We start from the raw sequence: 26,462 nt of genomic DNA, 5'->3' as shown, positions 1-26,462 counted from the left end.
AACTTATATTCCCAGGTTCTGCAGAAGTTGGGGAAGACTGTGGAAACCAAAGATGAACGGTTTGAACAAAGTGCCAACAACTTCCACCAGCAACAGGTAATCTGGAGGGTGGGGAGGGGGAGCTTGGAGGAAGAAGGGAGACCTGAGGGTAGCAGAAGAACAGTAGGTTTGGGCAAGCCAACAGGCATCCCTCCTACCCCACCCTCCCCCCGGGGTTGGGGGGCAAGGGCCACAGAGTAACCTGCTGCTTCCTGTTTCTCTGGGAACCAGAGACGCTTCCCTTTCTTGTTCCCACCGACCTTGGGTTTTGGGAGACAGACAAGTGTTCTTTCCTCTTAGTGGTTCCCCCGGGGTACAGTGGCATCCCTAGGTCCTTGGACAAAGTTGGAACGAGCCCCTGCCACTTTAGTCTTTGGGTGATCACTTCCTCAGGGTGCCTCTCTCCCACCCTAGGCTCTCCCATCGTAGTAGCCCCCGATTTTCCTTGTTGCCTCTTTGGCCACTACATCTACCTCGCCGAAGCCCAGAATTCTAAATGATCCGTCCATCTTTCACCTGTCATTCTCACCAGCAAACCTCCTATTGTCTCGGTTCCTTCTACCTTCACTGGCTGCTACGGGTAATTCTCTTACAGAAAATTTACGTTGAGAAGTGGGCAATAGGTGTAGGCTTCCATGGGATATTTCACTTTTTTTTTTTTTTTAAGTTTATTTATTTATTTTGAGAGAGAGTAAGCACGAATGGGGGGGCGGGGCAGAAGAGAGGGAGAGAGAGAGGGGAATCTCAAGCAGGCTCCGCCCTGTCTGTGCAGAGCCTGATGTGGGGCTCAAACTCACCAACCATGAGATCGTGACGTGATCCAAAGTCAGACACTCAACCGACTGAGCCCCACCCCCCCCCCCCCCCCCCCCCACCCAGGTGCCCCAAGATATTTCACTTTCCATCTCCACGTGCCAGGCATTGTGCATGGTGCTTTACACATGTTATCTCACTTAATTCTTACATGAGCCCTGGAGATCGCAGTCCCCTCTTTGTAACAGAAGGGGGTTATTGACTCACGTGAATACCCAGTTGTAATGTGGTCCTAACACTTAACTGCGCAGAGTTCGGCCACATTTCACAGGTTAAGGGCACTGTCCCCAACAAGACTGCTTCACTTCGGACACCAGCTGCAGGCTCCAGAGCTCCCAGGACACCCACACTGCTGACCAATGCTACAAATTTTGGGGGGGTCCTACTAGCCACTCAGTTCCTGTAATCCACAAGAACAACCCACAGAACTCAGGACAGTGCTCTATTTACAATTACACTTTTATTATAAATGACACCAATCAGGACCAGCCAAGTGAAGAGGGACATAAGGTGAGGTCCAGGAGAATTCCAAACGAGAAGCTTCTGTGTTCTCAAGATGTGTCACCTTCCCAGCACGTTGATATAGGATTACCCAGCAAGGAAGCTCACCCAAGCATCAGGTGTCTAGAGTTTTTTGTTGTGATTTCATTACATGGTGAATCATGGGCCACATGATTGAATTTAATCCGTAGCTCCCTTTTCCCTCCCTTCTGCTGGAGGTCAGGCTGATATCACCTGTCTCAAAGCCCCAGCCCTCTAATCACATGGTTCATCTTTCCAGCCTGACCAGCCACCATCCTGAGCCATTTGTTTATTATAAAGTCACACGTGATTGAAGAGGCCCACCATGAAAAATGAACACACTCCCATCACTCAGGAATTCCCAAGGATTTAGAAGTTAACTTCCCAGGACTGGGGACAAAGACCAGCCAAATTCATTCTTGCACAATATCAGTGCATCGAATTATATGGAAAATAATTCTTTATGATGCTATTAAAGGGACACTAGCTATATCCTATAGAAATTTTTTGTCTTATGTTCATTTTTGAGAGAGAGAGCATGAGCCGGGTAGAGGCAGAGAGAGAAGGGGACAGAGGATCTGCAGCGGGTTCTGCCCCAAGGGCTGAGAGCCTGATGGGGGGCTCAAACTCGTGAACCATGAGATCATGACCTGAACCGAAGTTAGACACTCAACCAACTGAGCCACTCAGGCACCCCTAGCTATAATCTAATTCAGCAGTTAATTGTATATCAGGATCATTTGGGAAATATTTTTAAATGCAAGGTCACCTGTAATAGGGCTTGGGAATCCGTAGTTTTAAACTTGTTTTAATGGAAGATTTCAAATATACACAAAGATAGGAAAACCTGTATGATTAATCCACATGTACCCATCACCCAGCTTTAATAATTAATCAACTCATTTATGTCTCCACCCACTTTCCCCCATCCTTGATTACTATGAAGGACATTCTGCATATCATATCATTTTATCCATAAATATTTCATTATTAATCTCTAAAGATAAGGACTCTTTTTTTATTTTAATTTAATTTTTTTTTAATTTAATTTTTTTTAAGTTCATTTATTTTTTTGAGAGAGACAGACCGCATGAGTGGGGGAGGGGGAGGGGAAGGGGCAGAGGGAGGGAGAGAGAGAGAATCCCAAGCAAGCTCCTCACTGTCAGTGCAGAGCCTGATGTGGGGCTCAATCTCACAAAAACTGTGAGATCATGACCTGAGCCAAAACCAAGAGTTGGATGCTCAGCCAACTGAACCACCCAGGCACCCCAGTTTTTTAATTTTTTTTTAAGTTTATTTATTTATTTAGAAAGAGAGAGAGCTGGGGAGGGGAGGAGAGAGAAGGAGACAGAGAATCCCAAGCAGGCTCCATGCTGCTAACACAGAGCCCGACATGGGGCTCAAACCCACGAACAGTGAGATCATGATCTAAGCTGAAATCAAGAGTCAGAGGCTTAACTGACTAAGCCACTGAGTTGCCCCCAAGATAAGGACTCTTTTAAAATATAACCACAAAGCCATTATCATGCCTAAAAATATTTTTCGATAAGACGTTTACTCATTACAACCAGAAAGGACAAGAAAAACATGAATTAAAAAATCATGATTTTGCACCCTCCCATGCTACAACCACTGTTGTTTCATATCCTTATGGTCACTGTGCTATGTATGTGTATGGTAGCCAAGTAAATCCAGAATAAATATAAGGTTCACAATAGTGAGATTATTCTGTTTGTAATGGTTTCATAACTTGCCCTTTTCAGTTAACAACGTAATACAAATATCTTTTCAGATATTTCAGGTTAATCACCCCACTAAAACATAAGATTAAGTGATACCTTTAAAAAATAGCAATAATTTCAGGGGCGCCTGGGTGGCTCAGTCGGTTAAGCATCCGACTTCGGCTCAGGTCACGATCTCGCGGTATGTGAGTTTGAGCCCCGCGTCGGGCTCTGTGCTGACTGCTCAGAGCCTGGAGCCTGTTTCAGATTCTGTGTCTCCCTCTCTCTCTGCCCCTCCCCCGTTCATGCTCTGTCTCTCTCTGTCTCAAAAATAAATAAACGTTAAAAAATTTAAAAAAAAATAGCAATAATTTCATAATTCAAAATGTCCAATGTTCACTCCCCTATTTTTTTAATCCCCTGATTTGTTAAAAAAAAATTTTTTTAACGTTTATTTATTTTTGAGACAGAGAGAGACAGAGCATGAACAGGGGAGGGGCAGAGAGAGAGGGAGACACAGAATCTGAAACAGGCTCCAGGCTCTGAGCTGTCAGCACAGAGCCCGATGCAGGGCTCGAACTCATGGACCGTGAGATCATGACCTGAGCCGAAGTCGGATGCTTAACCGACCGAACCACCCAGGCGCCCCTCCCCTGGTTTGTTTAAATCAGTAACTTGTGGACATGTTTAAGTCCCTTAAAGTTAAATCTCTTCATCTGCAGGTTTCTAATGCCTCCCTTTTTGCGGTTTACTTGCTGATCCCGGGTTGTTTTCCTGAAGTTTCCTGCAGGCCGACTGAATCCCCGTGGTACTGTTTAACATGTTCCTCTGTCTCTTGTATTTTCCATAAATGAATAGATTTAGAGGTTTGATGAGATTCAGATTTTGTTTCTTTGGGTGGCAGGAATACTTGATATTTTTCTAGGTGGGATATTCTCTCATCTGGAGGCACATGACGTGTTCTTATCTTTTTTTTATGTGACACTAACAGCCATAGTTGATCATTAACTGGAGAGTCTATGTTGTATATTAAGCTTCTAGTAATTATGAGGTGGTAGCCAGTCTGAGAACAGCATTTGGCAACCACTGATTTTAGTCTGAATTGGGGGGGAAGGGGGCAGAGGGCGGGGAATAGGATCTGAGAGGGAGGTGATTTAATCAAGGTAAAGCACAAGGGCTACAGAGCGAGGATTCAAATGTGAACCCTGTGCTTTTCCCCCTGGACCGCACGAGGAGGCCTCCCTGGGCCTCTGCTCAATCAAGGTTACCCTTCGGCTTTTTTTTTTTTTTTTAATTTTTTTTTTTTTCAACGTTTATTTATTTTTGGGACAGAGAGAGACAGAGCATGAACGGGGGAGGGACAGAGAGAGAGGGAGACACAGAATCGGAAACAGGCTCCAGGCTCTGAGCCATCAGCCCAGAGCCTGACGCGGGGCTCAAACTCACGGACCGCGAGATCGTGACCTGGCTGAAGTCGGACGCTTAACCGACTGCGCCACCCAGGCGCCTACCCTTCGGCTTTTAACCCCAGTATGAAAAGAACAGGAGTCAGTAAGTCAACACCCACGTTGAAAGGTTTCTGTAGCTTGGTCCTTTCTCCTCCTCTTGGCGTTAAAGGCTGGATCTACCAATGGCAGGTGTGTGGGAAGGAAGGGTCAGCGATGAAGGAAGGGCCATCTAGAAGAATAAGAGGATCAGATGAGACAGTCCCCTCAGAATCTCTTGGGTGAGCCCACCAGCTGAACGTCACTTGAAGAGGGGGTGGAGATCTGTTTGAGAAAGGAAGCGGAGGTAGATTAGGAATAAGGGAAGCTTTTCTCCTGAGAGAATGATTTACCCATAGTGACTGGTATTTGAGCCTGCCTGAAAAGTTCACTTAACAAGTGAGCCTGCTGTATGCCAGGCTAGATCCTGATATTTCAACACAAATAAGACAATACGCCTGCCCTCAGGCATTCACCGTTTAAGGAAAAAGACTGTAACAATACAGTCAGCTCTGAGACGGGACCTCGGATAGCTCAGACGAACAGAGGGGGGAAAGACAAGGTCAAGGAGATTGAAAGTGAAGTATTCCAGAAGTTGGACCAGTTGGTCATGTACCCAGTCCCTTACCGCAATCAGCTTGTAGGTATATTTTTTATCAATAAATAAATATTCCCAGGGGCGCCTGGGTGGCTCAGTCCATTGAGCATCCGGCTTCGGGTCAGGTCATGATCTCACGGTTCGTGAGTTCCAGCCCCACATCGGGCTCTGTGCTGACAGCTCGGAGCCTGGAGCCTGCTTCGGATTCTGTGTCTCCCTCTCTCTCTGCCCCTCTCCCGCTTGCACTCTGTCTCTCCCTGTCTCTCAAAAGTGAATAAACGTCGTAAAAAATTTTTTTATAAATAAATAAATATCACTCCCAAACTTCCCAGCCTGATTTCAAGGGCCTGGCCGCTTGCCCAGGTTTCTAATCAAATTTCCATAGGTAAGTTTTCTTTGAAGGCTTTGTTTACTTCCCCATTCCCCCCCCCCCCCCCCGCCCTCTTCAAAACATATTATAGAGGAAGAATTGTTTTCCCCAAGCAGCATTTTAATCTCTTATTTCTGGTAGTGACAGCTGCTTCCAATTCATTGCCTTTAAAATCAAACCCAACAATCCAGCTTCTCGTCTCCCCTCTGGGCCTCCATTAGATGGAGCATTTCTAGAGCGTGCTTCTGGACCTTCAGGCTACTTACTATTGTGCTGAGCGTTTGGGTTTCTCTGAGTCCATTTCTCTCCAGCAAGTGGAGAGCCCCAGGACAGGGACTTTCTTCTCCATCCTCAGTATCCCAGTCTCTTAGGACACAGCTCTGTCTACCTAAGGGTTTAGGACAAGCTTCTACAGCGAATGGTCCGTTACCTGAGGGCTGGGGCTGTTTATATAGGGGTTGGAAGGACCGAGTCAGACTCTTTATGGTGATGCCAAGAATTTGGCCGGGTATTCAGAGAGCGGAAATGCTAAAATGATAAGATTTAGGGCTAGAAATGGTCTGACCCGACATTTATAGATGAGGAAACTGGAACCGGAAAAGTGGAATAACTTGCAAGTCTTTGACTCACAGACAGGGAGGAACCTAAGACCGTAAAAGTCACACCTGAAGAAGAAGGCTAGGATTCTTCAGCCTGGAGACATTTCAGGGTAGGAGGGCAGACAGGTCAGTGAAATAAAATGACACCCACTGGCGTCCCGCTACCCCACTTCCCATTACCGCTCCCCCCCATACACACACACACACACACACACACACACACACACACACACTTCATCTCCTCAAAGGAAAGAGCAAGAGCCTAAAGGAAGAACTTTGACCTGGAAGCTTGATCCTAAAACACAGAAGGGGAGTTAGGCTTTTGTGAGGTGCCATGGAAGGCAGAAGGCATTCACATTTTATGGACTCTGGTATCAGTAGAACCCCCTGGTTTTGAACAGCATACATACAAGTGCATGGTCATGCACGGTAGCCTTGATTACTGATCGGATTTGTCGGGCCATATAATGTCTAATGGGATAAAACCAATTTGAATTTCATTTGTAGAAATTATGCAAGATGGGGGCGCCTGGGTGGCTCAGTCCATTGAGCGTCCGACTTCGGCTCAGGTCATGATCTCGCGGTTCGTGGGTTCGAGCCCCGCGTCGGCCTCTGTGCTGACAGCTCAGAGCCTGCAGCCTGCTTTGGATTTTGTGTCCCCCCTCTCTCTCTGCCCCATCCCTGCTTGTGCTCTGTCTCTCTCTGTCTTTCAAAAATGAATAAACATTAAAAAAATTTTTTTTAAATAAATTACGCAAGATGGTTTAACAGGTTTTGTTACTCCAATATGTACTTTGGAGACCAAATCTTCATGGTGAGGTAAAAAGTTGAGTTCATTTTGTTTTCTTTCAAAAAGGAACTTGAAATCCTTGTTAATTTTTATAATCCTCAAAACTCTTTCAAACCTGAGCTGTCACATTTTTAAAACTCTCAAACTTACACCCACCTACCATTTCCATCTTTAAAAGCTTTTATGCACGTTTAACATCTTAGGCTGTTTCAACTTTTTTCCCATGAATGAAAAAGCAAGAAGGAAGTGGAACATCCTTCCTGATGAATGCTGAGTGTTTCTGAATTTTGGTGGCTGACTGACCGTCTCCATCATGCTATTGAAAGCACTTTCTCAAGATTACCAGTGACCTCCAGTTACCAAGTCCAGTTACTGTGACCAGTTGTTCCTGCACTCTAACCTCTCTATAACATCTGAACCCACCTCCCCCCCCCACCCCCGGTCATTTCTCTGATGTTCTCCTGATCCTCACTTGCTGTGAAATACCGCACAATGCCAGTTCTTTTCCCACCTCCCTGACAGTGTCTTAGACGCCCTTGAGACTGTGTGTTCATGTCCCTAGAGCCCTGGCATTCAGCTCCAAGGACTTGACTTTTCTCCTTTCTTTTCTTTTCTTTTCTTTTCTTTTCTTTTCTTTTCTTTTCTTTTCTTTTCTCTTGTCTTTTCTTTTCTCTTTTCTCTTCTCTTCTCTTCTCTTCTCTTCTTTTCTTTAATGTTTATTTACTTTTAAGAGAGAGAGAGTACAAGCAGGGAAGGGGCAGAGAGAGAGGGGGACATAGGATCAAAAGTGGGCTCGGTGCTGACAGCAGAGAGCCCGATGTGGGGCTGAAACTCACAAACTGCAAGATCATGACCTGAGCTGAAGTCAGATGCTTAAAGGCATCCCAGCTCCCAGGACTTTCAACCTGAAGTATGGTTAAGGGTTTGGACTGGCTGGGGCGCCTGGGTGGCTCAGTCAGTTAAGCATCCGACTTTGGCTCTGGTCGTGATCTCGCGTTTCATGAGTTCAAGCCCCGCATCGGGCTCTGTGCTGACAGCTCAGAGCCTGGAGCCTGCTTTGGATTCTGTGTCTCCCCCATCTCTCTGCCCCTCCCCCACTTATGCTCTCTCTCTGTCCCTCAAAAAATGAATAAATGCTAAAAAAAATTTTTTTTTTAAGTTTGGACTGGCTTAGAAGTAAATGCTGGAGGCAAAAAGATGGATGAAATAATTAGTCCAGTTTACTTTGACCCCGAGTTGACCTAGATTTTCGGCTGTTTACACAGTAATCATCCTTCCTGCAAAGATTTCCACAGATTAAAAAAAAAAAGTTTAAGTTGTTAGACTTTTCTGAATTTTCAGTTTTTCCTCCCATACATTTGTTTATACTTTTGGTATGCTCAATAGCCTATCTAGTGATGACCACAAACAAATAAAATAAATGAGCAAGTTCACAAGTAGCTTATGGGTATACTTCATAATAATGCATCTCAACTTAAATACTCCTTCACCTGAGCTGGCGTGAAGGTCACTGTCCTGACCCACAGGTCTGGCCCCAGGAAACCCCCTTAAGTGGACTGCACCTTTCAGTCCAAGCCCACGTTCCTGAAGTCAGGCTCCAAGAGGTCAATGGTCTAGCCTCAACTCCCAGAAACTGGAGTTCACACAGAGGAAAGAGACCAGAGGCGGAAGGAGCTTTAAATAACACCATGAGGAACAACAGAGGAAGCCTTTGAAAGAGAAGACTTGGTGCGGGGTATGTGACAGATGTCTTCAAACATATGTGCAAGAGAAAGCAGATCTACTCTGAGTACAGAAGGCCAGCCTAAGACCAGTGGGCAAAAGTTCTAATAGAACCTTTTTTTTGAAATTTAATTATTTATTTATTTAAAAAAAAAATTTTTTTTTCAACGTTTATTTATTTTCGGGACAGAGAGAGACAGAGCATGAACGGGGGAGGGGCAGAGAGAGAGGGAGACACAGAATCGGAAACAGGCTCCAGGCTCTGAGCCATCAGCCCAGAGCCCGACGCGGGGCTCGAACTCACGGACCGCGAGATCATGACCTGGCTGAAGTCGGACACATAACCGACTGCGCCACCCAGGCGCCCCGAAATTTATTTATTTATTTTGAGAGAGACAGACAGACAGACAGACAGTGCAGGGGGAAGGGCAGAGACAGACTCCCAAGCAGGTTCCACACCGACAGTGTAGAGCTCGACACGGGGCTCGAGCTCACGAACCGAGAGATCACGACCAGAGTTGAGATTGAGGGTCAGACGCTTAACAGACTGAGCCACCCAAGTGCCCCTAGGGCTATTTTAAATTGAAGCACAGTCTCAGCAAGAAGTCACGAGTTTCTGGTTGCTGGATTCAAGAAGCAGAGGCTCAATGAACATTTGTCAGAGTTAAAACAGAAGTGGGTCACCTGTGGGGTTGAGAGAAAAACTTCCAAACTTAAATGATACCTTCCTCTCTTTTCTCCCCCCCCGCCTTTTTTTTTTAATAGGGAGGAGACCTAATCTGTGCTTGGGAGTCCTAGCCTTAAAAAATGAGAATTCAGGGGCACCTGGGTGGCTCAGTCAGTTAAGCATCCAACTTCGGCTCAGGTCGTGATCCCATGGCTCATGAGTTCCAGCCCCACATCAGGCTCTCTGCTGTCGGTACGGAGCCTACTTTGGATCCCTTTGGATCCTCTGTCCCTCTTTCTCTCTCTACCCCTCCCCCACTCACTCACACACTTTGTCTCTGTCTCTGTCTCTCTCTCAAGATTAAATATTTTTAAAAAATGAGAGTTCAGACACGGGAACAAAGAAAGAATTGGGTAGATGGATAGAGCTATGGATGAAGCTATTGATGTTGGAACAGGAGGAGAATCAGCGATGAGGCTGTTTGAAGGAGAGTGTAAAACATGTGACTGATGGAAGGGAAGGGTATAGTGAGGCAAGGCAGAGAAGGACATCAGGAGAGGAGAGGAATGGTCAGGGTGCACAGGAGGGAGGAAGGTATAACCCACAGGGTCACGGAGGACACATATTTCCAGCAGAGGAACCCGGGGCGTAGGCTTTTGTTCGCTGGATGGGAGAACAAACAGAGGAAAGAAAATCTGCGAGTGCCATGGGAACAATCTCCCAACTTAAAGATCGCCCCCAAAAAGATAACCTACAACTTCTCGGGAAAGAGAACAGAGGCTCATTTATAACATTTGCAGATTCCAGGATTGACGTCTGCTTTGAACCTACTTTTCAACTTTGACCTCGAAGGCGTCTTTCCAAACGTATCTGTTCAGTCACTGAAAGCACTTCTCCCTTTCAGGCAGAAGGCCAGAAGCTCTACAAGGACCTGAAGAACTTCCTTAGCGCCGTCAAAGGTGGGTATTGCGTAGCACAGGGGATTCGAGCTCCTGAGAAGCCTGAGCGCGGAAAGAAAAACAACCATTCTCAGGCGTTTGATCACTTACTTGCCTGCCCCTGAGTCCTGGGGCTTGTGGGCAGAGCGAGAGCAACTCACGGATAACCCAAACCTTCTTGGTCTGCGTCCTTCTGAAGTAGACCCACTGATTTTGCCTGTCCGCCCGTATGATTATACCAGCCTACTTTGGGGGAAACTTTATGGTAGACGTGACTTCTCTCCTCTCAGTGATGCACGAAAGCTCAAAAAGAGTGTCAGAAACCCTGCAGGAGATCTACAGCAACGAGTGGGACGGTCACGACGAGCTGAAGGCCATCGTAGGGGTAAGAGCGTTTGGGCTAGACACCTCTTCTGGCACTGACTCCTGCCCTCATCTCAGCCTCATCTTTGCTTCTCTATCCCAGCAAATGGATAAACAAAGGAGCCAATCCGCATCGTTCATTTATGTAGCCTCGGTCACGGGCGGTAGCAAAAAGCAATAACTATGGAAGTCAAAACAAGTTTTCCCTAGTCTACGGATTCCTCCGTAGTTGCCCTTCTCCCCCTCCTAAAACCTTACGGAAGTTTCCGCTCCATAAGACCCAAGCGGTTGGTTTTGAAAGTTAACTTCATGCAGTTTTGTGCTCCCAAATTTGCCTGTCCTCCAAGCTCTAGAGTCCAAAACTCTGACCATCTCTTCCTGTTCTTAATCCCTGAATGTACGTCCGGTGTCTTATAGGGCAGCCCCTTCGGGAAGGGCTGTTCCTTCACCTGACTTCTTCACCGGAACCCAACGTGATATTCTAAATACAGCGCTCCAAAAAAGGAAGTCTGTGGCAGGCAGAATTTGGGCTTTCCCCTGGTAGGCGGTTGTTGCTGAGAAGTGGGGCCCTCACCACTGCCCTCTGCCTCTGCCCCCACAGAACAATGATCTCCTTTGGGAAGACTACGAAGAGAAATTAGCTGACCAGGCAGTGAGAACCATGGAAAACTACGTAGCCCAGTTCAGCGAGATCAAGGTAATCGGTTTGCAGAGTCAAGGATGGGTCACAGGTGGCCCCTGGAAGTTAGAGAACATACAGGGTAAACGTCCTACATAGAGTTTGAACCCACAGTCGGGAATGAAGCTCAGGAAAGAGGATTAAAAGTCTGGGGTCAGACGGGAGGTTAAGGTGGAAGGTTAGAGGTGTGTGGAGGGCATGTTTAGAATTAGATTTGGGTGAAGAAGATTGGAGCTGTTTTTGAATTAGATCTAGGTCAGGGCATCCCTTTTACTTATGGAAAAAAACCCCAGCCCATCTGTATATTGTAGACAAGAAACTTGGAGGAGTCATGATAACTACATCCGATACTTGGAAGTCTGCTAGGTAAAAGAGGGATGCAACCTCTTCTAAGCTGTTCCAGAAAGCAGAGTTAGAGTTCATTTATTCATTCAACTCCTATTTATTAAAATTTTTTTTTAACGTTTATTTATTTTTGAGATAGAGAGAGACAGAGCATGAATGGGGGAGGATCAGAGAGGGGGAGACACAGAATCGGAAACAGGCTCCAGGCTCTGAGCGGTCAGCACAGAGCCCGACGCGGGGCTCGAACTCACGGACCGCGAGATCATGACCTGAGCCGACATCGGCCACCCAACCGACTGAGCCACCCAGGCGCCCCAACTCCTATTTATTAAACATCTACTCTGTCAGGTGCTGCACTGCTTTTAGATTAATAGGGAGAAATTAGAGGGGTCCTGACTTCAGTCTGTCATCAAGCTTTCAAAAAATGAAATCTGCTGTGAAATTGGGAATTGTCCATTCTCTGTTCCAGCAGAAATTGGTAAACTACTTATTTGGGATATTGCAGCTCCACATGTTCAGTAGGAAGCTGGGCCAGATCATCACTAGTCCTTTGAAAATCCATAATTGAGGGGCACCTGGGTGGCTCAGTCGGTTAAGCGGCCGACTTCAGCTCAGGTCATGCTCTCACGGTCCGTGGGTTCGAGCCCCGCGTCGGGCTCTGTGCTGACAGCTCAGAGCCTGGAGCCTGTTTCAGATTCTGTGTCTCCCTCTCTCTGACCCTACCCCGTTCATGCTCTGTCTCTCTCTGTCTCAAAGAGAAATAAAAACGTTAAAAAAAATTTTTTTTTAAATAAAATAAAATCCATGAATAAAATCCATGATTGAATACGTAGTTTGGACGAGACTGAGTAGACGGTCTCTCAGTGCACGTAACAAGTTACCATTTTTATTATGCTTCAGGATTTGCAAAGCACTTTATAGTCCGCGTTTGAGCTTTCAAATAACACCATAGGGGCAGATGAGGCTGCTGATGTTCCCAAAGAGACGTGCCTTGCCCTCCATCACGGGGCTAATAAGTGGCAGCACTGGGAGTAAGACCCAGCACCCCTGACTTTGAATTTAGTTAGATTCTCAAGGCCATGTCTCCTGGAGGCTGAACCAGATTCTAGTGGGTTTATAGGAAGTAGTGATGTTTAGTGCAGGCTTCCACATGCTCTGTAGGGTTTCCCTTTACTCTGCCCCCCCCCCCCCGAGAATTCCCATTCTTTCCAAAGAGCGAGGGAGATCCCTTGGGCACAAAACTGTTAGAAAGTGCAATGCGATAATAGGACCCAGTCATCGTGCCTCTGTGTTTGACACTCTGTCACCTGCATCCTGGCCACCGAAAAGTGACTCTCGAGGCCTCTCTCCTACCTCTGGGCTAGGAAAGAATTGCCAAGCGGGGTCGGAAACTTGTGGACTATGACAGTGCCCGACACCACCTGGAGGCGTTGCAGAATGCCAAGAAGAAAGATGAGGCCAAGACTGCCAAGGTAAAAAAAAAAACAAAAAAACAAAAAACACCTGATAAAACCTTCCTGCCCTCCCGCTGGGCCAGGCTGGGTTTAAAAACGATAAATCCAGCATCCAGCGTGTCCTGAAAGAAACCCTGTGTTCCCTGACACCAATGCTCTCAGGATAGTCAAACACTCATGGCTTGGGAGGGCACGGGTCTGGGGAAAGAGAGACTCAGTTCCCAGGAAGTCCCTGAAAAGCCGCAGAGGATCAAGGAGACACAGCCTCTCCAGCCTTAGACCCGGGACTGAGTGCAACGGCCCTGTCTGTTTCACCCCCTAGGCAGAGGAAGAGTTCAACAAAGCCCAGAGTGTGTTTGAAGACCTGAACCAGGAACTGCTGGAGGAGTTGCCCGCTCTGTATCACAGGTAATGATTGACCTTCAGAAAAGGCCTGGACCCCGGGGCCGCTGGAGGCCCGGGTTACCTGGCGACCCAAACGTGTCACCTGAGCTCTGGTGCAAGGGTGGGATGTGTAGCCTCAGCCCTGCCACTGCCTTGCTGGGTGACATTAGGCAAGCTGCCTTATCGCCCCAGACCCTGCTTACTTCACCGGCGGTACAGAGCTAACCACGCCTGCCCTGCCAGCTTTTCCAGTTTAAAGGCAAGGTGCTTCTGGGACAGGGGCGATCTTGGCAAGTAGATGGCCGTCATCACGCGAGCCAGGAGTATATGGTTCCGTGCCTCAGTGTGTGCTGTCTTAAGCCGGCTTGGCTCACGAACATCCGGCTCGATGGAGACGCTAAGCCACGGGATGATTATTTCTATTAATGATGTCTTTGCTTCACAGGAGGTAAACATGTTGTAGATGTAAATCTCCCACATTGGGAGGAGGCGTCTGAGTAGAAATTGTCTTTGTGTCCGACTTTTCATTGTACGAGATATGCTGTAATGGCAGCTGTAGGCTGTAGTCGGTATTTTATATTGCCACTTAATATCAGTCTCTGTATAATGGAGCCTTTTTTTTTTTTAATGTTTATTTATTTTTGAGACAGAGAGAGACACAGAATGAGCAGGGAAGGGGCAGAGAGAGAGGGAGACACAGAATGTGAAGCAGGCTCCAGGCTCCGAGCTGTCAGCACAGAGCCCGACGCGGGGCTCGAACTCACGGACCGCGAGATCATGACCTGAGCCGAAGTCGGCCGCTTAACCGACTGAGCCACCCAGGCGTCCCTGGTGAAGCCTTTTTAATCACTACACGTATTCTAAGACACCAGTTATGTGACTCCTAATTTAAATTTTTTTTTTTCAACGTTTATTTATTTTTGGGACAGAGAGAGACAGAGCATGAACGGGGGAGGGGCAGAGAGAGAGGGAGACACAGAATCGGAAACAGGGTGACTCCTAATTTAAATAGCGCTGCAATTTCATACAGTTTCTTTAAATGTAAATCTCCCCCATTCACTCACAGTAGAATTCTGCCAATGTGCCTTCGGCTTCATCGAAGCCCAGGTATTGCACAATGAGAAAGAATAATTATTTATGATAATAATTATAATGGTATGGCCTTATATTTTTACAGCACTTTAAAAAGTCTTTAGAGTACTTTCATATCTACGTTAGCACCTAAAGGGCCTGGATCAAGATAGCTTCACGCACCTAGAGGTCTCATGTTTTGGCATCAGGCTGGGCCGATAAGTGTCTCCCCTGACCTTCCCACTCTTCTGAGAGCCCAGTGTGCTGCTGGCCTCACCCTGACAAATCCAGATCACATCCTGAGTCTAGGGTGCAGGGTGCTTTTCTCTGAGGACTCTTCGTGTCCACTGGTGTTGGCTTAAGCTCCTCCCTTGTATCTCAAAGACTTCCTTTACCATCGCTCACCTGCATGTGGTCTTGTTTTTGTTTTTTGGCCCCTGATAGTCGTATTGGCTGTTACGTGACCATCTTCCAGAACATCTCCAACCTGAGGGATGTCTTCTACAGGGAGATGAGCAAGGTGAGAAACATCTTGGCGAATTTGGACAGCTAGGTGGGTCTTCCTAGGAAATGTGAAAGTAGCCCTAACTTACATAAGCTCATTAAATATTGATATTGGCAGCACGGGTTTTTACCTTTTTCTCATGAGGAGATAATAGCACTTGACTGACATTGTTGAACTGGGTTAAAGCACCTGTACCTGCCTCAGAGGCCCCTCCCCATCTCCATTAACAACTGAATAATGGCAGCCAAACTTGAGCTTCAGATGAATAAAGGAGGTAGGCCTTTGGAAGGAATAGCTGACATGGGGAACCAAGCTGTGAAATCTTTTATTTTTATTTATTTTATTTATTTATTTTTTTAACGCTTATTTATTTTTGAGAGAGAGAGAGAGCACACGCACACAAGCAGGGGAAGGGCAGAGAGAGGGGGAGACATAGAATCGGAAGCAGGCTCCAGGCTCTGAGCCGTCAGCACAGAGCCCGATGTGGGGCTCGAACTCACGAACCCCTTAACGGACTGAGCCACCCAGGTGCCCCTTTATTTTTTATTTTAAGTAAACACTGTGCCACATGCAGAACTCAAACTCACGACCGTAAGACCAAGAGTCACATGCTCTACTGACTGAGCCAGCCAGGAGTCCCAGGCTGTGGAAATCTTTATCTTCTGTTGCTAGGGAGCAAGGAGGGCGGTGTTTTTTTGTTTTGTTTTTTTTTTAATTTTTTATTTTTTTTACATTTATTTATTTTTGAGAGAGTGAGACAAAGTGAGAGCGGGGGAGGGGCAGAGAGAGAGGGAGACACAGGATCGGAAGCAGGCTCCAGGCTCTGAGCCGTCAGCACAGAGCCCGACGTGGGGCTCGAACCCACAGACCGTGAGATCATGACCTGAGCCGAAGTCGGACGCTCAACCGACTGAGCCACCCAGGCGCCCCAAGGAGGGCGGTGTTTAAACACAGGTGGGTTTCTCAGGTAGTTGGGCGTGAATGGAGAAGGCCAGTCCTATGCAGTGACAGGCAGCCACACAACATGACCTCATGGGGTCTTTTCTAGTCCTGGGATTCCAAGACTCTTTGCTATTACAACATTAACTGAATTCGTGCACACATCCACATGTTCCTGTCCGCAGTTTCTTGAGCTAAATTATGGTTTGCCTCGTTAATATTACAATGGGTTTTTATTGCCTGGATTACCTGAGAGAAGCTAGAACCTCAACTCAAACATCAGACATCAAGGACCCAGCCTTGAGGGAGGGAGCTGCCAGTCTGATGGAAGAGACAGAACTTAGGACACAGACAAGTCAAGGAAGAAGGGGTGGCAGGACAGGACCCTAGACACTAGTGCAAAAGAGATGAGGAGGAGTTTTATAGTTAAGGGTGGGGAGGTTTTATCTGGGGAACTGTCTGAAAGGGAGAAGAGAAGGGATATGCCAGTCTCAGGTTCCCTCTGGCTAGCAACCGTCTCTCTTGCTGGCTCTAGCTGAACCACAGTCTCTACGAGGTGATGAGCAAACTGGAGAAGCAACATTCCAACAAGGTCTTTGTGGTGAAGGGAGTATCAAGGTGAGCAACTTCTGAGACTCTTGGCTGCTTCCCTTGTCCTGTGAACACTCGCAGCACTCCCATTTCCATCCCCGGTCCTGGCCTTCCCTTCACGGTCATGTGCATGACGCTGGTTGTTACTTGTTTTTTGTAAAGAGTTTGGGTTTGGTTTTTTTGTTTTTTGGGTTTTTGGTTTTATTTTGAGAAAGAGAGCACGCGTGCACACACAGGCAAGAAAAAGAGAGGGGGGAGAGGGGAGGGAAGGGCAGAGAGAGAGGGAGAGAGAATCCCAAACTCACAAACCACGAGATCATGACCTGAGCCAAAGTCAGACCCTTACCAACTGAGCCACCCAGGCACCCCACTTTGTTGTTTGTATTATGCCTCCTATAAGTTCTTTTTTTTTGTATGAAATATTTCAGCTATCCCTAAAAGTATAAAAAAATACAATAAAAAAAAAGAATAATACAATAAATAGCCATGCAGTTACCACCAGATTTAAGAAATCAGCTACTATATGTATTATTGAAGCACACGGTGTCCCTTCCCCACTCACTTTCTCTTCCTGCCCCCTCTCCAAAGGTGACCACTGTCTTCAATTTCGTATTTCTTTTTCCCATGCATGTCTTTTTACTTTTCTTATACACATACACGCACGCACAGAAAATACCGTTTTGCATGTTTTCAAACTTTATAAACTGGAATCATACTTGAAGTGTTCTTTTGCAACTTCTTTCTGTTCTCTTCATACCGTTTGTGACATTTGTTTATCCTGTTGCTACGTGTTACCAGCTCTTGTCTTTCCTTTCCCCTGTGATGGATGCTGTTGTGTGGCTGTCCACAATTTATTTTTCTGTCCTCCTGCTGATAGACATCTGGGTTGTTTTCCAGTTTCTTGCTATTACAAATAATGTTACAGCGGACACAGCTTGCATTTCTCTTTGTGTGTATCACCAAGAGTTTCTGTAGGGTGTGCACTTGGAGGGGAATTGCTGAGTCGTAGTCTGCGCATTTGGGCTTCTTCAGCCTTGCTAGGGATTGTCATTGTCAAATGGCTCTCCCAAGTGACTGCTGGAATTTACAACTCACCAGGAGTAGTAAAAGCCCCCAGTGCTCCATGTTCTTGCTACATATGACACTGTCAGACCTATTTAGTTTTCTAAACTAATGGGTATGAAGTGGAATTTTTGCAATTTAACTCAGACTCCACAATCGCTGGTTACCTTGAGCATCTTTTCGTGTTACTGGCCGTTTAAGGTTCCTTTCTGTGACTTTCCAGTTTAACCTTGTTTTCACATTTTCACTTGGATTGCTTACCTTTTTCTTAAAATTTTTTTAATGTGTATTTATTTTCGAGAAAGAGAGAGTGAGTGCGTGAGCTGGGGAGGGGGCGGAGAGACCAGGACAGAGGACCTGAAGCCGCCTCTGCCCTGATAGCAGTAAGCGCAATGTGGGACTCAGACTCACAAACTGTGAGATCATGACCTGAGCGAAAGCCGGATGCTTAACCAACTGAGCCACCCAGGCACCCCTGTTTACCCTTTTTTAAAATTGATTTATAGGAGGTATTTTTTCTGTTTGTTCTGGATATTAATACTTTAATGCTATGCATTGCAAATATCTTCTCAATTTTATGACTTTCTTCTCGTGTGTGCGTGTGTGTGTGTGTGTGTGTGTGTGTGTTGTCTATTGCCTTCATACATTCTTTATGCTGGTAAACATAAGCAGTTCAGTGGTCCCTCAGAATGTGATCACTTTCTCATTCTGAAGCCTTTGATTCCTTCTACCTACAAGGTTTTATGCTGAGAGTTAGAGACCCAAAGACATAGGAGACTTGTCCTTTCCCTGAAGTGATTTACCAAAAGTTGAAAGGACAGAAAAGGTACCCATGGAGACAAGGAACAATATAAGCTTGCACACATAAGTACTCAATGAGACCAGTAGGAATTCCAGAGAAGTAAGTATCTGCCATTGCAGGGATGGTCAGGGTAGACTTTTAAAGGAGGTGGTGAAACTGATCTTGGGACTTAAAGGAAGCATCGGGCTCACATTTGTTATTTGTATTATCCATTTAGCAATCTGTTACAGCAATTTGTTTAGTGATTACAAATCATCACTAAAGGGTCAATGTAGATTTCCTAGACGAATTCCCTTTTTGCTCCAAAAATTCTGTTTCTCCATTTCTCAGCATTTAGAGACAGAATTCTCTGTAGTGGTCCATTTGTCTGAAACTTACTATCACTGACACCAAGATGTCCCAGAACCTCGTAGGGAAATGCGGTTTTTTTCTGGCTATGTCCTGGGCCTCTAAAGCTACTGACCCTAGAATGTCAGTGTTAGAAATAACCTCTGTCGCTCAGCTTATTATCTTACATCAGAAACTCCCACAAGGCCAGAACGAAGTTTTTCTCTTTCTCTGCCTATTCCCATCTCCCATCCTTGTGCCAACATAATTGGTATCTGTCGAGTAAATATCTGTGGGTTGCTTAATCAGTTTGTAGACAGTACATAGGAGGCCCCTGAGGTGAGGAGGACTCAAGCTGACGTTGGCCATACAAGCACTCGGCACGGTGTCCGGCCTACTGAATGCATAGAGTCAGTTTTCATTATTCATGGTCATTGTGTTCCATAAAGTCACCGTGACCACTGGATTAGCGAATACTGAACCATTACTCCTAAGGGAGACACGGAGTTAGGTTCCCATAAGACCCCACTCCTAGCATTTTCATCAGCCAATCAGTACGTAACTTTGTCTTCTTGTGTGTGTTTCTGTTGAAAGACACCTTGTTGTTGACTCCTAGCCCACAACACCATAACTCCTCCCTGAGGGAAGCTTATCTGACAGGCATTTTTTCCTCTGTGAGGCACATCACAGTCGTCTCGCTCTAAGCACTTTACTGCTCTGCTTGGGAGGCCATTCTAACAGCAAAATCACCAACGAAAAGCACACTGAGAGAGACATGGCAAAAAGGACATGTTTGCGGTTGTAAGAGCTGAAACCAGGCAGAGGGTTGCCTGGTTAGACCTTGGCTGGGAAAGTGCCCTTCAGACACCCACTTTTCAAAGCTCGCGTCGTGTCCGTGGCTGGCTGCAAAAGAAAGCATCGTGAGGGTTCATTTTGGAGTTACAAATCAATTTTGGGGACCAGGTGAATTTGCAAATAGAGAGTCCACAAGAATCAACTGTGTATCACCTGTGAATCTTTTCCCCAGAGAAAACATCCTGTCAGCATTTTGCTATGTTTCTTTCCAGTCTTGCTGTCTTTATATATTTTTTTACGTAATTGAGATCGTGATATATATAACATGTTATAGCCTCTTTTGCACTATATAACAGAAGCATTATCGCAAAGTATACAAGCTTTCTCATGTCTTAAAATTTTTTAATGTTTTTGAAGGAGAGAGAGACAGACAGAGCATGAGCGGGGGGAGGAGCAGAGAGAGAGGGAGACACAGAATCCGAAGCAGGCTCCAGGCTCTGAGCTGTCAGCACAGAGCCCGACGCGGGGCTCGAACTCACAAACCGTGAGATCATGACCTGAGCCGAAGTCGGACACTCAACCGACTGAGCCACCCTGGCGTCCCCAAGCTTTCCCATATCTTAGATGGCTTTGTTCTATTTTCTTATGATGTGCATGCATCGTTATTTACGTGGCGGTATTTAGGTTGCTTCCGGGTCTCAGCTCTTCTGAATCTGAACGCTCTTACTTTTTTAGCAGCAGCAGACGCTCTTTAGTCATCTCTTCCCCAGTTCGAACATCCGCAGTCTCCAGCCCTCTCACCTCACCTACCAGTCCCTCCGCGCTTTCTTTGAAGAATGAAGGGGACTCCATCTCAGCAAGTGAAGAAGAGCTGGCATCTGATCTGGCCCAGCGAGAAGATGATGCTGAGATTAAAGAGCCCTTAAAAGACCAGGAAGAAGAAGTGGGAGAGTCTGAAGCTGGCTCCTCTGAGGAGGAAGAGCCTCTGCCAGCTTGCAACGGCCCCGCCCAGGCCCAGCCCTCTCCCACCATTGAGGACGGCAAGTCCCAAGAGGAAGCGCTCCCCGGCTCCCCATCTCCATCACCAGGCGGACCCCTTCTCCCTTCAGAACAGCCCTCATCTCCCCCAGAAGTGGTCCTCCGAACCCGCACCTCAAGTGAAGGGTCCGAACAACCGAAGAAGAGAGCCCCTGTCCAGAGGACCTCTGCACCTCCTAATAGGCCGCCTCCGCCCAGAGCCACTCCCAGCCCCAGGCACTCCTTGGGGAACCTCCCCTCCAGCCCTCCAGCCTCTGAACAGGGCTCGCCCACCAGTCCTAGGGCCCTCTTGGAGGCTTCTCCTGACCCCCAGCCGCCAGAGAAGCCAGTAAGAACTCCTGAGGCCAGAGAAAAGGAGAACATCAGCAATCTGAACCCAGAAGAACTTTGTACTTCCCCTACCTTGATGTCCTCTGAGGTGAGATTGGGTCTGGTTGAGTCTTTATTCCCTTTTACATCCTCCATGTAGATCACCTTTACTACAGTCAGCTTGCCCCAGGTGATAAGATCTTCTGTCATTAGGTTACAGTTTCAGGGATGTTCTCGGACACCTTTTTGGTCCTGGGCATCGTTTCACAGATTCATAGCGACTAATTTAGTGACCTGTACTCTCAGGGTGGTTGACTTCTGCAAAGGACTTATCTCTCATATTATTATTATTGTTATGAACAGATTCTTATTCATTGCTTGCTTTTGCTACCAAGTTCTGGGAGTTCCCAAGGTAAAGAATCTACAACGGGGCTCCTGGGTGGCTCAGTCGGTTAAGGGTCCGGCTTCGGCTCCGGTCATGATCTCAAAGTTTGTGGGTTCGAGCCCCGTGTCAGGCTCTGTGCTGACAGCTCAGAGCCTGGAGCCTGCTTCAGATTCTGTGTCTCCTTCTCTCTCTGTTCCTCCCCTGCTCACACTCTGTCTCTCTCTCTCTCAAAAATAAATAAAGATTAAAAAAAAATTTTTTTTAAGAAAAAGAATCTACAACTGGCACCCTGAGCTTTACATTTTTTAGTAGGGACAGGGAGGAGGGTCTCATTCCAGTTCATCATACTTGTGACTACAGTAAGAAAAATGGCATCTGCAAATTTCCAAGGTGCATCTTCTGTGATGAGAGAGGCGTAGAAGAAGGAACTCAACAGGGGAAAGTAAGGCAAAAGGGGTTGTCTTTTGAAAGGTGAGGATATGGATGAGAAAAGGATTGTGTTAAAACAGAGAAAGAGACCTGTGGAAAGCGACCAGTTCTGTAAAGGATCTGGAAATCAAGTTGTATTCTATTCAAATGACACGGAAAGGCTATATCATATCAAAGAGCGATTTGACTTGTTCTATGAGATTTCTGAGGGCAGAACTGTGTGTAATTTTACAGGGACTTCCAAAAACCAAAATAGGATAGGCCACCTTGAGAAATAGCCCCCGTCCCTTGCTGTTGAAAGCTAAGAATATATGATCACCTGTCAGGTGCATTATAGAGAAGATTATGGTGAGACACCTCACTAGATGGCACCGAGATTCATTCATTCATTCATTCATTCATTCATTCATTCATTCCATAATTACTTACTGAGTCCCTGCTATGTGCCAGGCACTCTTCTAGGAGGTGGGATATTACAGTGAGCAAAACACAAAATTCTCTGCCTTCCTGCATCTTACATTCTAGTGGCTAGGGGGTAGGGAGAATAAGGGAGATAGGCAAGAAACGATAAATAAGTAAATTACAATTTAGTGTTGATAAGAGATATAGAGAGAAATTAAGTAGGGGAAGGCACAGGGAGCGAAGGCTAAATTGGAGGTTTTTAAAAAAAAAAAATTTTTGGGGGGTGCCTGGGTGGCGCAGTCGGTTAAGCGTCCGACTTCAGCCAGGTCACGATCTCGCGGCCCAGGAGTTCGAGCCCCACGTCAGGCTCTGAGCTGATGGCTCGGAGCCTGGAGCCTGTTTCCGATTCTGTGTCTCGCTCTCTCTCTGCCCCTCCCCTGTTCATGCTCTGTCTCTCTCTGTCCCAAAAATAAATAAACGTTGAAAAAAAAAATTTTTTTTTTAATTTTTTTTAATGTTTTTTACTTATTTTTGAGAGACAGAGCATGAGTGGGGGAGGAGCAGAGAGAGGGAGACACAGACTCCAAAGCAGGCTCCAGGCTCCGGGCTGTCAGCAACAGAACCCAACACGGGGCTCAAACCCAGGAGCCGTGAGATCATGCCCTGAGCCGAAGTCAGGCGCTCAACTGACTGAGCCACCCAGGCGCCCCGGCTAAATTGCAGTTTTAAACGGAGTGGCCAGGGGCGCCTGGGTGGCGCAGTCGGTTAAGCGTCCGACTTCAGCCAGGTCACGATCTCGCGGTCCGTGAGTTCGAGCCCCGTGTCGGGCTCTGGGCTGATGGCTCAGAGCCTGGAGCCTGTTTTCCGATTCTGTGTCTCCCTCTCTCTCTGCCCCTCCCCCGTTCATGCTCTGTCTCTCTCTGTCCCAAAAATAAATAAACGTTGAAAAAAAAAATTTAAAGAAAAAAAAAAAGTAAACGGAGTGGCCAAAGGAAACATTTGGGCAATGAAGGAGGCCGGGGCATGAACCACGTGGATATCTGGGAGTCTGAGATTCCTGGTGCCCCTCGGTTCACACCACCCCGTGACTGCCTGTGCCTCACTGAGGGCTGACCAGGCTACCTTGAGAGCCTCCTGGTATCTGGACATAGGCACCAGGCCAGTACTGTGGGCACCAGCTAACAGACAAAGCATCCAGGGTGGCATCCAGGGTGTGAAGGCGTGGCACTTCCTCATACATTGTCCGCTTTGATCTGCAGGTTTTTTCAGAGTCTGACAAGGCAAAGAAGATAGAAGACAACGAAGAGAACAAGAAGCTGGGCTTCGCTGACTCCCCTGAGGTACTAACATCTAAGTCGTCAGCGCCCTTATGCCCTCGGTCTTGATCCACGTGAGGCACTGAAGGTCCTAACGGGGCAAGATCTAGAACTTGCCCCTTGTTGGCTTCTCGTGTGAGGAAGCTCTGCTGACTGGGAGAAAGAGGCAGGACTTGTGGACGGTGAATAAGTACAGGCCAACCGTGGGATTTTGAATGGGTAAAGTGTAGCCACTTTTCACTTGCCTGCACCACAAAGAGCAATTCAATGGCACGGAAGGTCCAAGATCAATTTAAGTGTGACTGTAACATATTACATGATTTTGGCATAGGGTCAGCAATAGAATGGCCTCTTTGGCTCTGGCGGATAAAACAGGTTTGCCTCTTTGGAGTAATCTTATTGGAGGGGCGATTATAGGGGCCGAGATGCTGTCTATTTTTGAGGAATGCGCTAGTAACACTGTCCTCCTTGGGAAAGAGATATAGGACACAACCTGCTCCCCGCTCCTCCCCTCCTTATGTTTGAGATTTATAGTATTTCCTTACTCCCAGCCTCTCCTGGGGGATTGTTCAGTCCTCAGCTAAGGAGGCATATTTTTGTTTAATTGCCTGAGAGAGAATGAAGGGTCTCTGAAAGAATAGTACTTTTCTGGGAGGCAGTATTACCTTTGGGGTAATTCACAGCCTGGAACTGGAGGAGGGAAGAAGAAGAAGAAGAAGAAAGATCCCCGAAAGGAGAAACCACAGACTTCCAAGTGGCTGTCCCAGACTGTTAGAAGTTGGTCCTGCTTTTCGAGCGGGTGAATTTTATAGTGTGTAGGTTAAATTTCAATTAAAAAAATACATTCACGGGGCGCCTGGGTGGCGCAGTCGGTTAAGCGTCCGACTTCAGCCAGGTCATGATCTCGCGGTCCGTGAGTTCGAGCCCCGCGTCAGGCTCTGGGCTGATGGCTCGGAGCCTGGAGCCTGTTTCCGATTCTGTGTCTCCCTCTCTCTCTGCCCCTCCCCCGTTCATGCTCTGTCTCTCTCTGTCCCAAAAATAAATAAACGTTGAAAAAAAAATTAAAAAAAAAAAAGACCTACATTTATACCCTCCTAGACTCCCACATAGATTTATATACAGATGCATGTCACACAGATCACACAGTGATCAGGGAGACAACGGGAGTCCCAAGACCCGGTTCCCTGTCATTTCACCTTTGAATCTGGGTCTCTTGATCTGTAACACAGCATGACAGTAAAGCCTTCCCCGATGCTCTCAGGCCATAGTGAAACAACACTGTACGTTTGCCCTTTGTGTTGTCTTTGCCCCTTGTAAAGTGTAGGGCACAGAAGACCCTTCTAAGCTGGGGAGAGGCTGGGGAGGTGGATCCACCTCTTAACCAGCAGAACTCTTCTTTTTGTAGAGCCAAGATCAGCTTCACGTCTCCGCAGTTCCAGAAGAGAGCGACGTCATGGCACCCGAGCCTCAAGAAGAGGTAAGGAGGCCAGATCCACAGAATGGGATGAGTGGGAAGATTGGGCACTAGGGGTGGACAGAGGTTTGGTTACAGTCTGGAAACCTCACCGTGGCCTACAGGGGGAAGCCAGCAGTGAACAGTATCCTCCGGGCAAAGTCAGGCAGGTGGGAGCCAGAGGAACCAAGAATAACCTGGGCCTTTGTGGTTTCTGTGCCCGTTTCCCAGCCCTTGACCTTGAACCTCTGGACCTCTCGCCGTAGCCTTATCTCCTAAATGTGTGTTTAGTTGTATGGGAACTTATTTCAAAAAGGAGTTGAGATATATATAAAAGGCACACAAAAAGGTAAATACGTACACACGCACAGCATACTCAGAAGTATATTAGTAACCATGGCATAAAATGGAGCCATGAACTAGGGAAAGACAAAAAAGCAGTCTATAAAATAAAAGTACCGGGGGTGGACCACAAAGGTGGTTGCAACACTTTCTAACATCCAAGGAGAAGAGGAAAACATGATCAGCTCATTTAGTTCGTGCTGCCCACTCCTCAAGAGAGCAACAGCTCTTGTTACTAAGACGAAAAGAAGTTTCCCCTGTGAGTCCTCGTAAAGAGATGGCAAATGATGCGATGAACAGTATCTGCACCCAGTCTTTACAGTAATCCCAGCAACCAGTTTTACATCGCCTCCCTGGGTACAGCCCAGTGCCTTACAAGAAATACAATTTGCTAGAAGCAAACTGAGCTCCTCCACCCCCTCCTCCCCGGGAGTGGTTGGTGAGAGGGCAGGTCGGCATCTAACCCAATCATGTTTGTTTGTTCTCCAGGTATCTACAGTGCAAAATGACTAACTCTGAAGAGGGACTGCCGAGCCCCCCCCCCCCGCCCCCCCCCCCCCTGCAGCACACACCTCCCCAAGAAGCTCCTCAGCTCAAGGGTATACAGGTCAGAGGGACTTAAGATCTAGCATTCATTTTTAGGTTCTCCACCCGTGTGAATGCTGATGGTCTCTAAAGATCTAGCATTAATGGGGGCTGAGGAGCAGACTTAGGGGAGGGAGGGAGGCAGGCAGGCCTGGGAGAAGAAACCATTAGACTCGGGGAGTATTGAACTCAGGCTTTAGCATTGTCAGAATAAGAAGACTTTATATGTTAATTAAAGTAGGCGGAAAATGACCATAAATTAGCAAAAGCATCTATAGACAGACACATCCGCACAGAGACCCATAACCACACGTACTCAAAGAACAGCAGACAAATCTTTGACTCACCACTCATTGGCAAGACCTCGAGCCAGAAGAACAGATTTGCAGACAATAAATAAAAGTATTATTCGAACCGTGTGTGGATCCTTATTTTAACACAAAGTTGTTCCAGCCCAGCGCACTGTTCTCCGCTTAGGTCGTATTGCATGTACCCCTTGTTCAGAAAGCGTCAGTCCCATCCTTGACCCCCAGCTCAGTCAGAATGCTGCAGGGGGGCCACAGGTTCCTTTCCTCAATCCAGACGCTTTACTGCATGCCCTCCCTCACTTTCAGTTAATAAGC

General features: G+C 46.8%; 1 protein-coding gene across 6 annotated transcripts in view; it reads left to right on the top strand.

Annotated features, from left to right (window-relative positions):
- The window catches only part of BIN2 (bridging integrator 2), a 34,318-nt gene extending 8,441 nt beyond the window's left edge, over positions 1-25,877 (top strand). For 2 of the 6 annotated variants that reach the window (XM_045467132.1, XM_045467137.1), the window contains exons 2-13: positions 16-96; positions 10,230-10,284; positions 10,554-10,648; positions 11,228-11,323; positions 13,015-13,122; positions 13,427-13,512; positions 15,004-15,079; positions 16,539-16,621; positions 20,316-21,036; positions 23,403-23,483; positions 24,865-24,936; positions 25,744-25,877. In XM_045467132.1, coding sequence (XP_045323088.1) covers positions 16-96; positions 10,230-10,284; positions 10,554-10,648; positions 11,228-11,323; positions 13,015-13,122; positions 13,427-13,512; positions 15,004-15,079; positions 16,539-16,621; positions 20,316-21,036; positions 23,403-23,483; positions 24,865-24,936; positions 25,744-25,767 — 1,578 coding nt within the window. In that variant the 3' untranslated portion in view covers positions 25,768-25,877. Of the gene's footprint in view, positions 1-15; positions 97-453; positions 620-10,229; positions 10,285-10,553; positions 10,649-11,227; positions 11,324-13,014; positions 13,123-13,426; positions 13,513-15,003; positions 15,080-16,538; positions 16,622-20,315; positions 21,037-23,402; positions 23,484-24,864; positions 24,937-25,743 lie in introns of all 6 variants that reach the window. The other 4 variants (XM_045467134.1, XM_045467133.1, XM_045467135.1 and 1 more) reach the window with 4 other exon arrangements.
- The last annotated feature ends 585 nt before the right edge of the window (positions 25,878-26,462 follow it).

The sequence above is a fragment of the Leopardus geoffroyi genome, chromosome B4 (genome assembly GCF_018350155.1).
Source record: "Leopardus geoffroyi isolate Oge1 chromosome B4, O.geoffroyi_Oge1_pat1.0, whole genome shotgun sequence".
NCBI lineage: Eukaryota > Metazoa > Chordata > Mammalia > Carnivora > Felidae > Leopardus > Leopardus geoffroyi.
The sequence above is the reverse complement of the archived record's forward strand: the minus strand, read 5'-3'. Positions and strand labels throughout refer to the sequence as shown.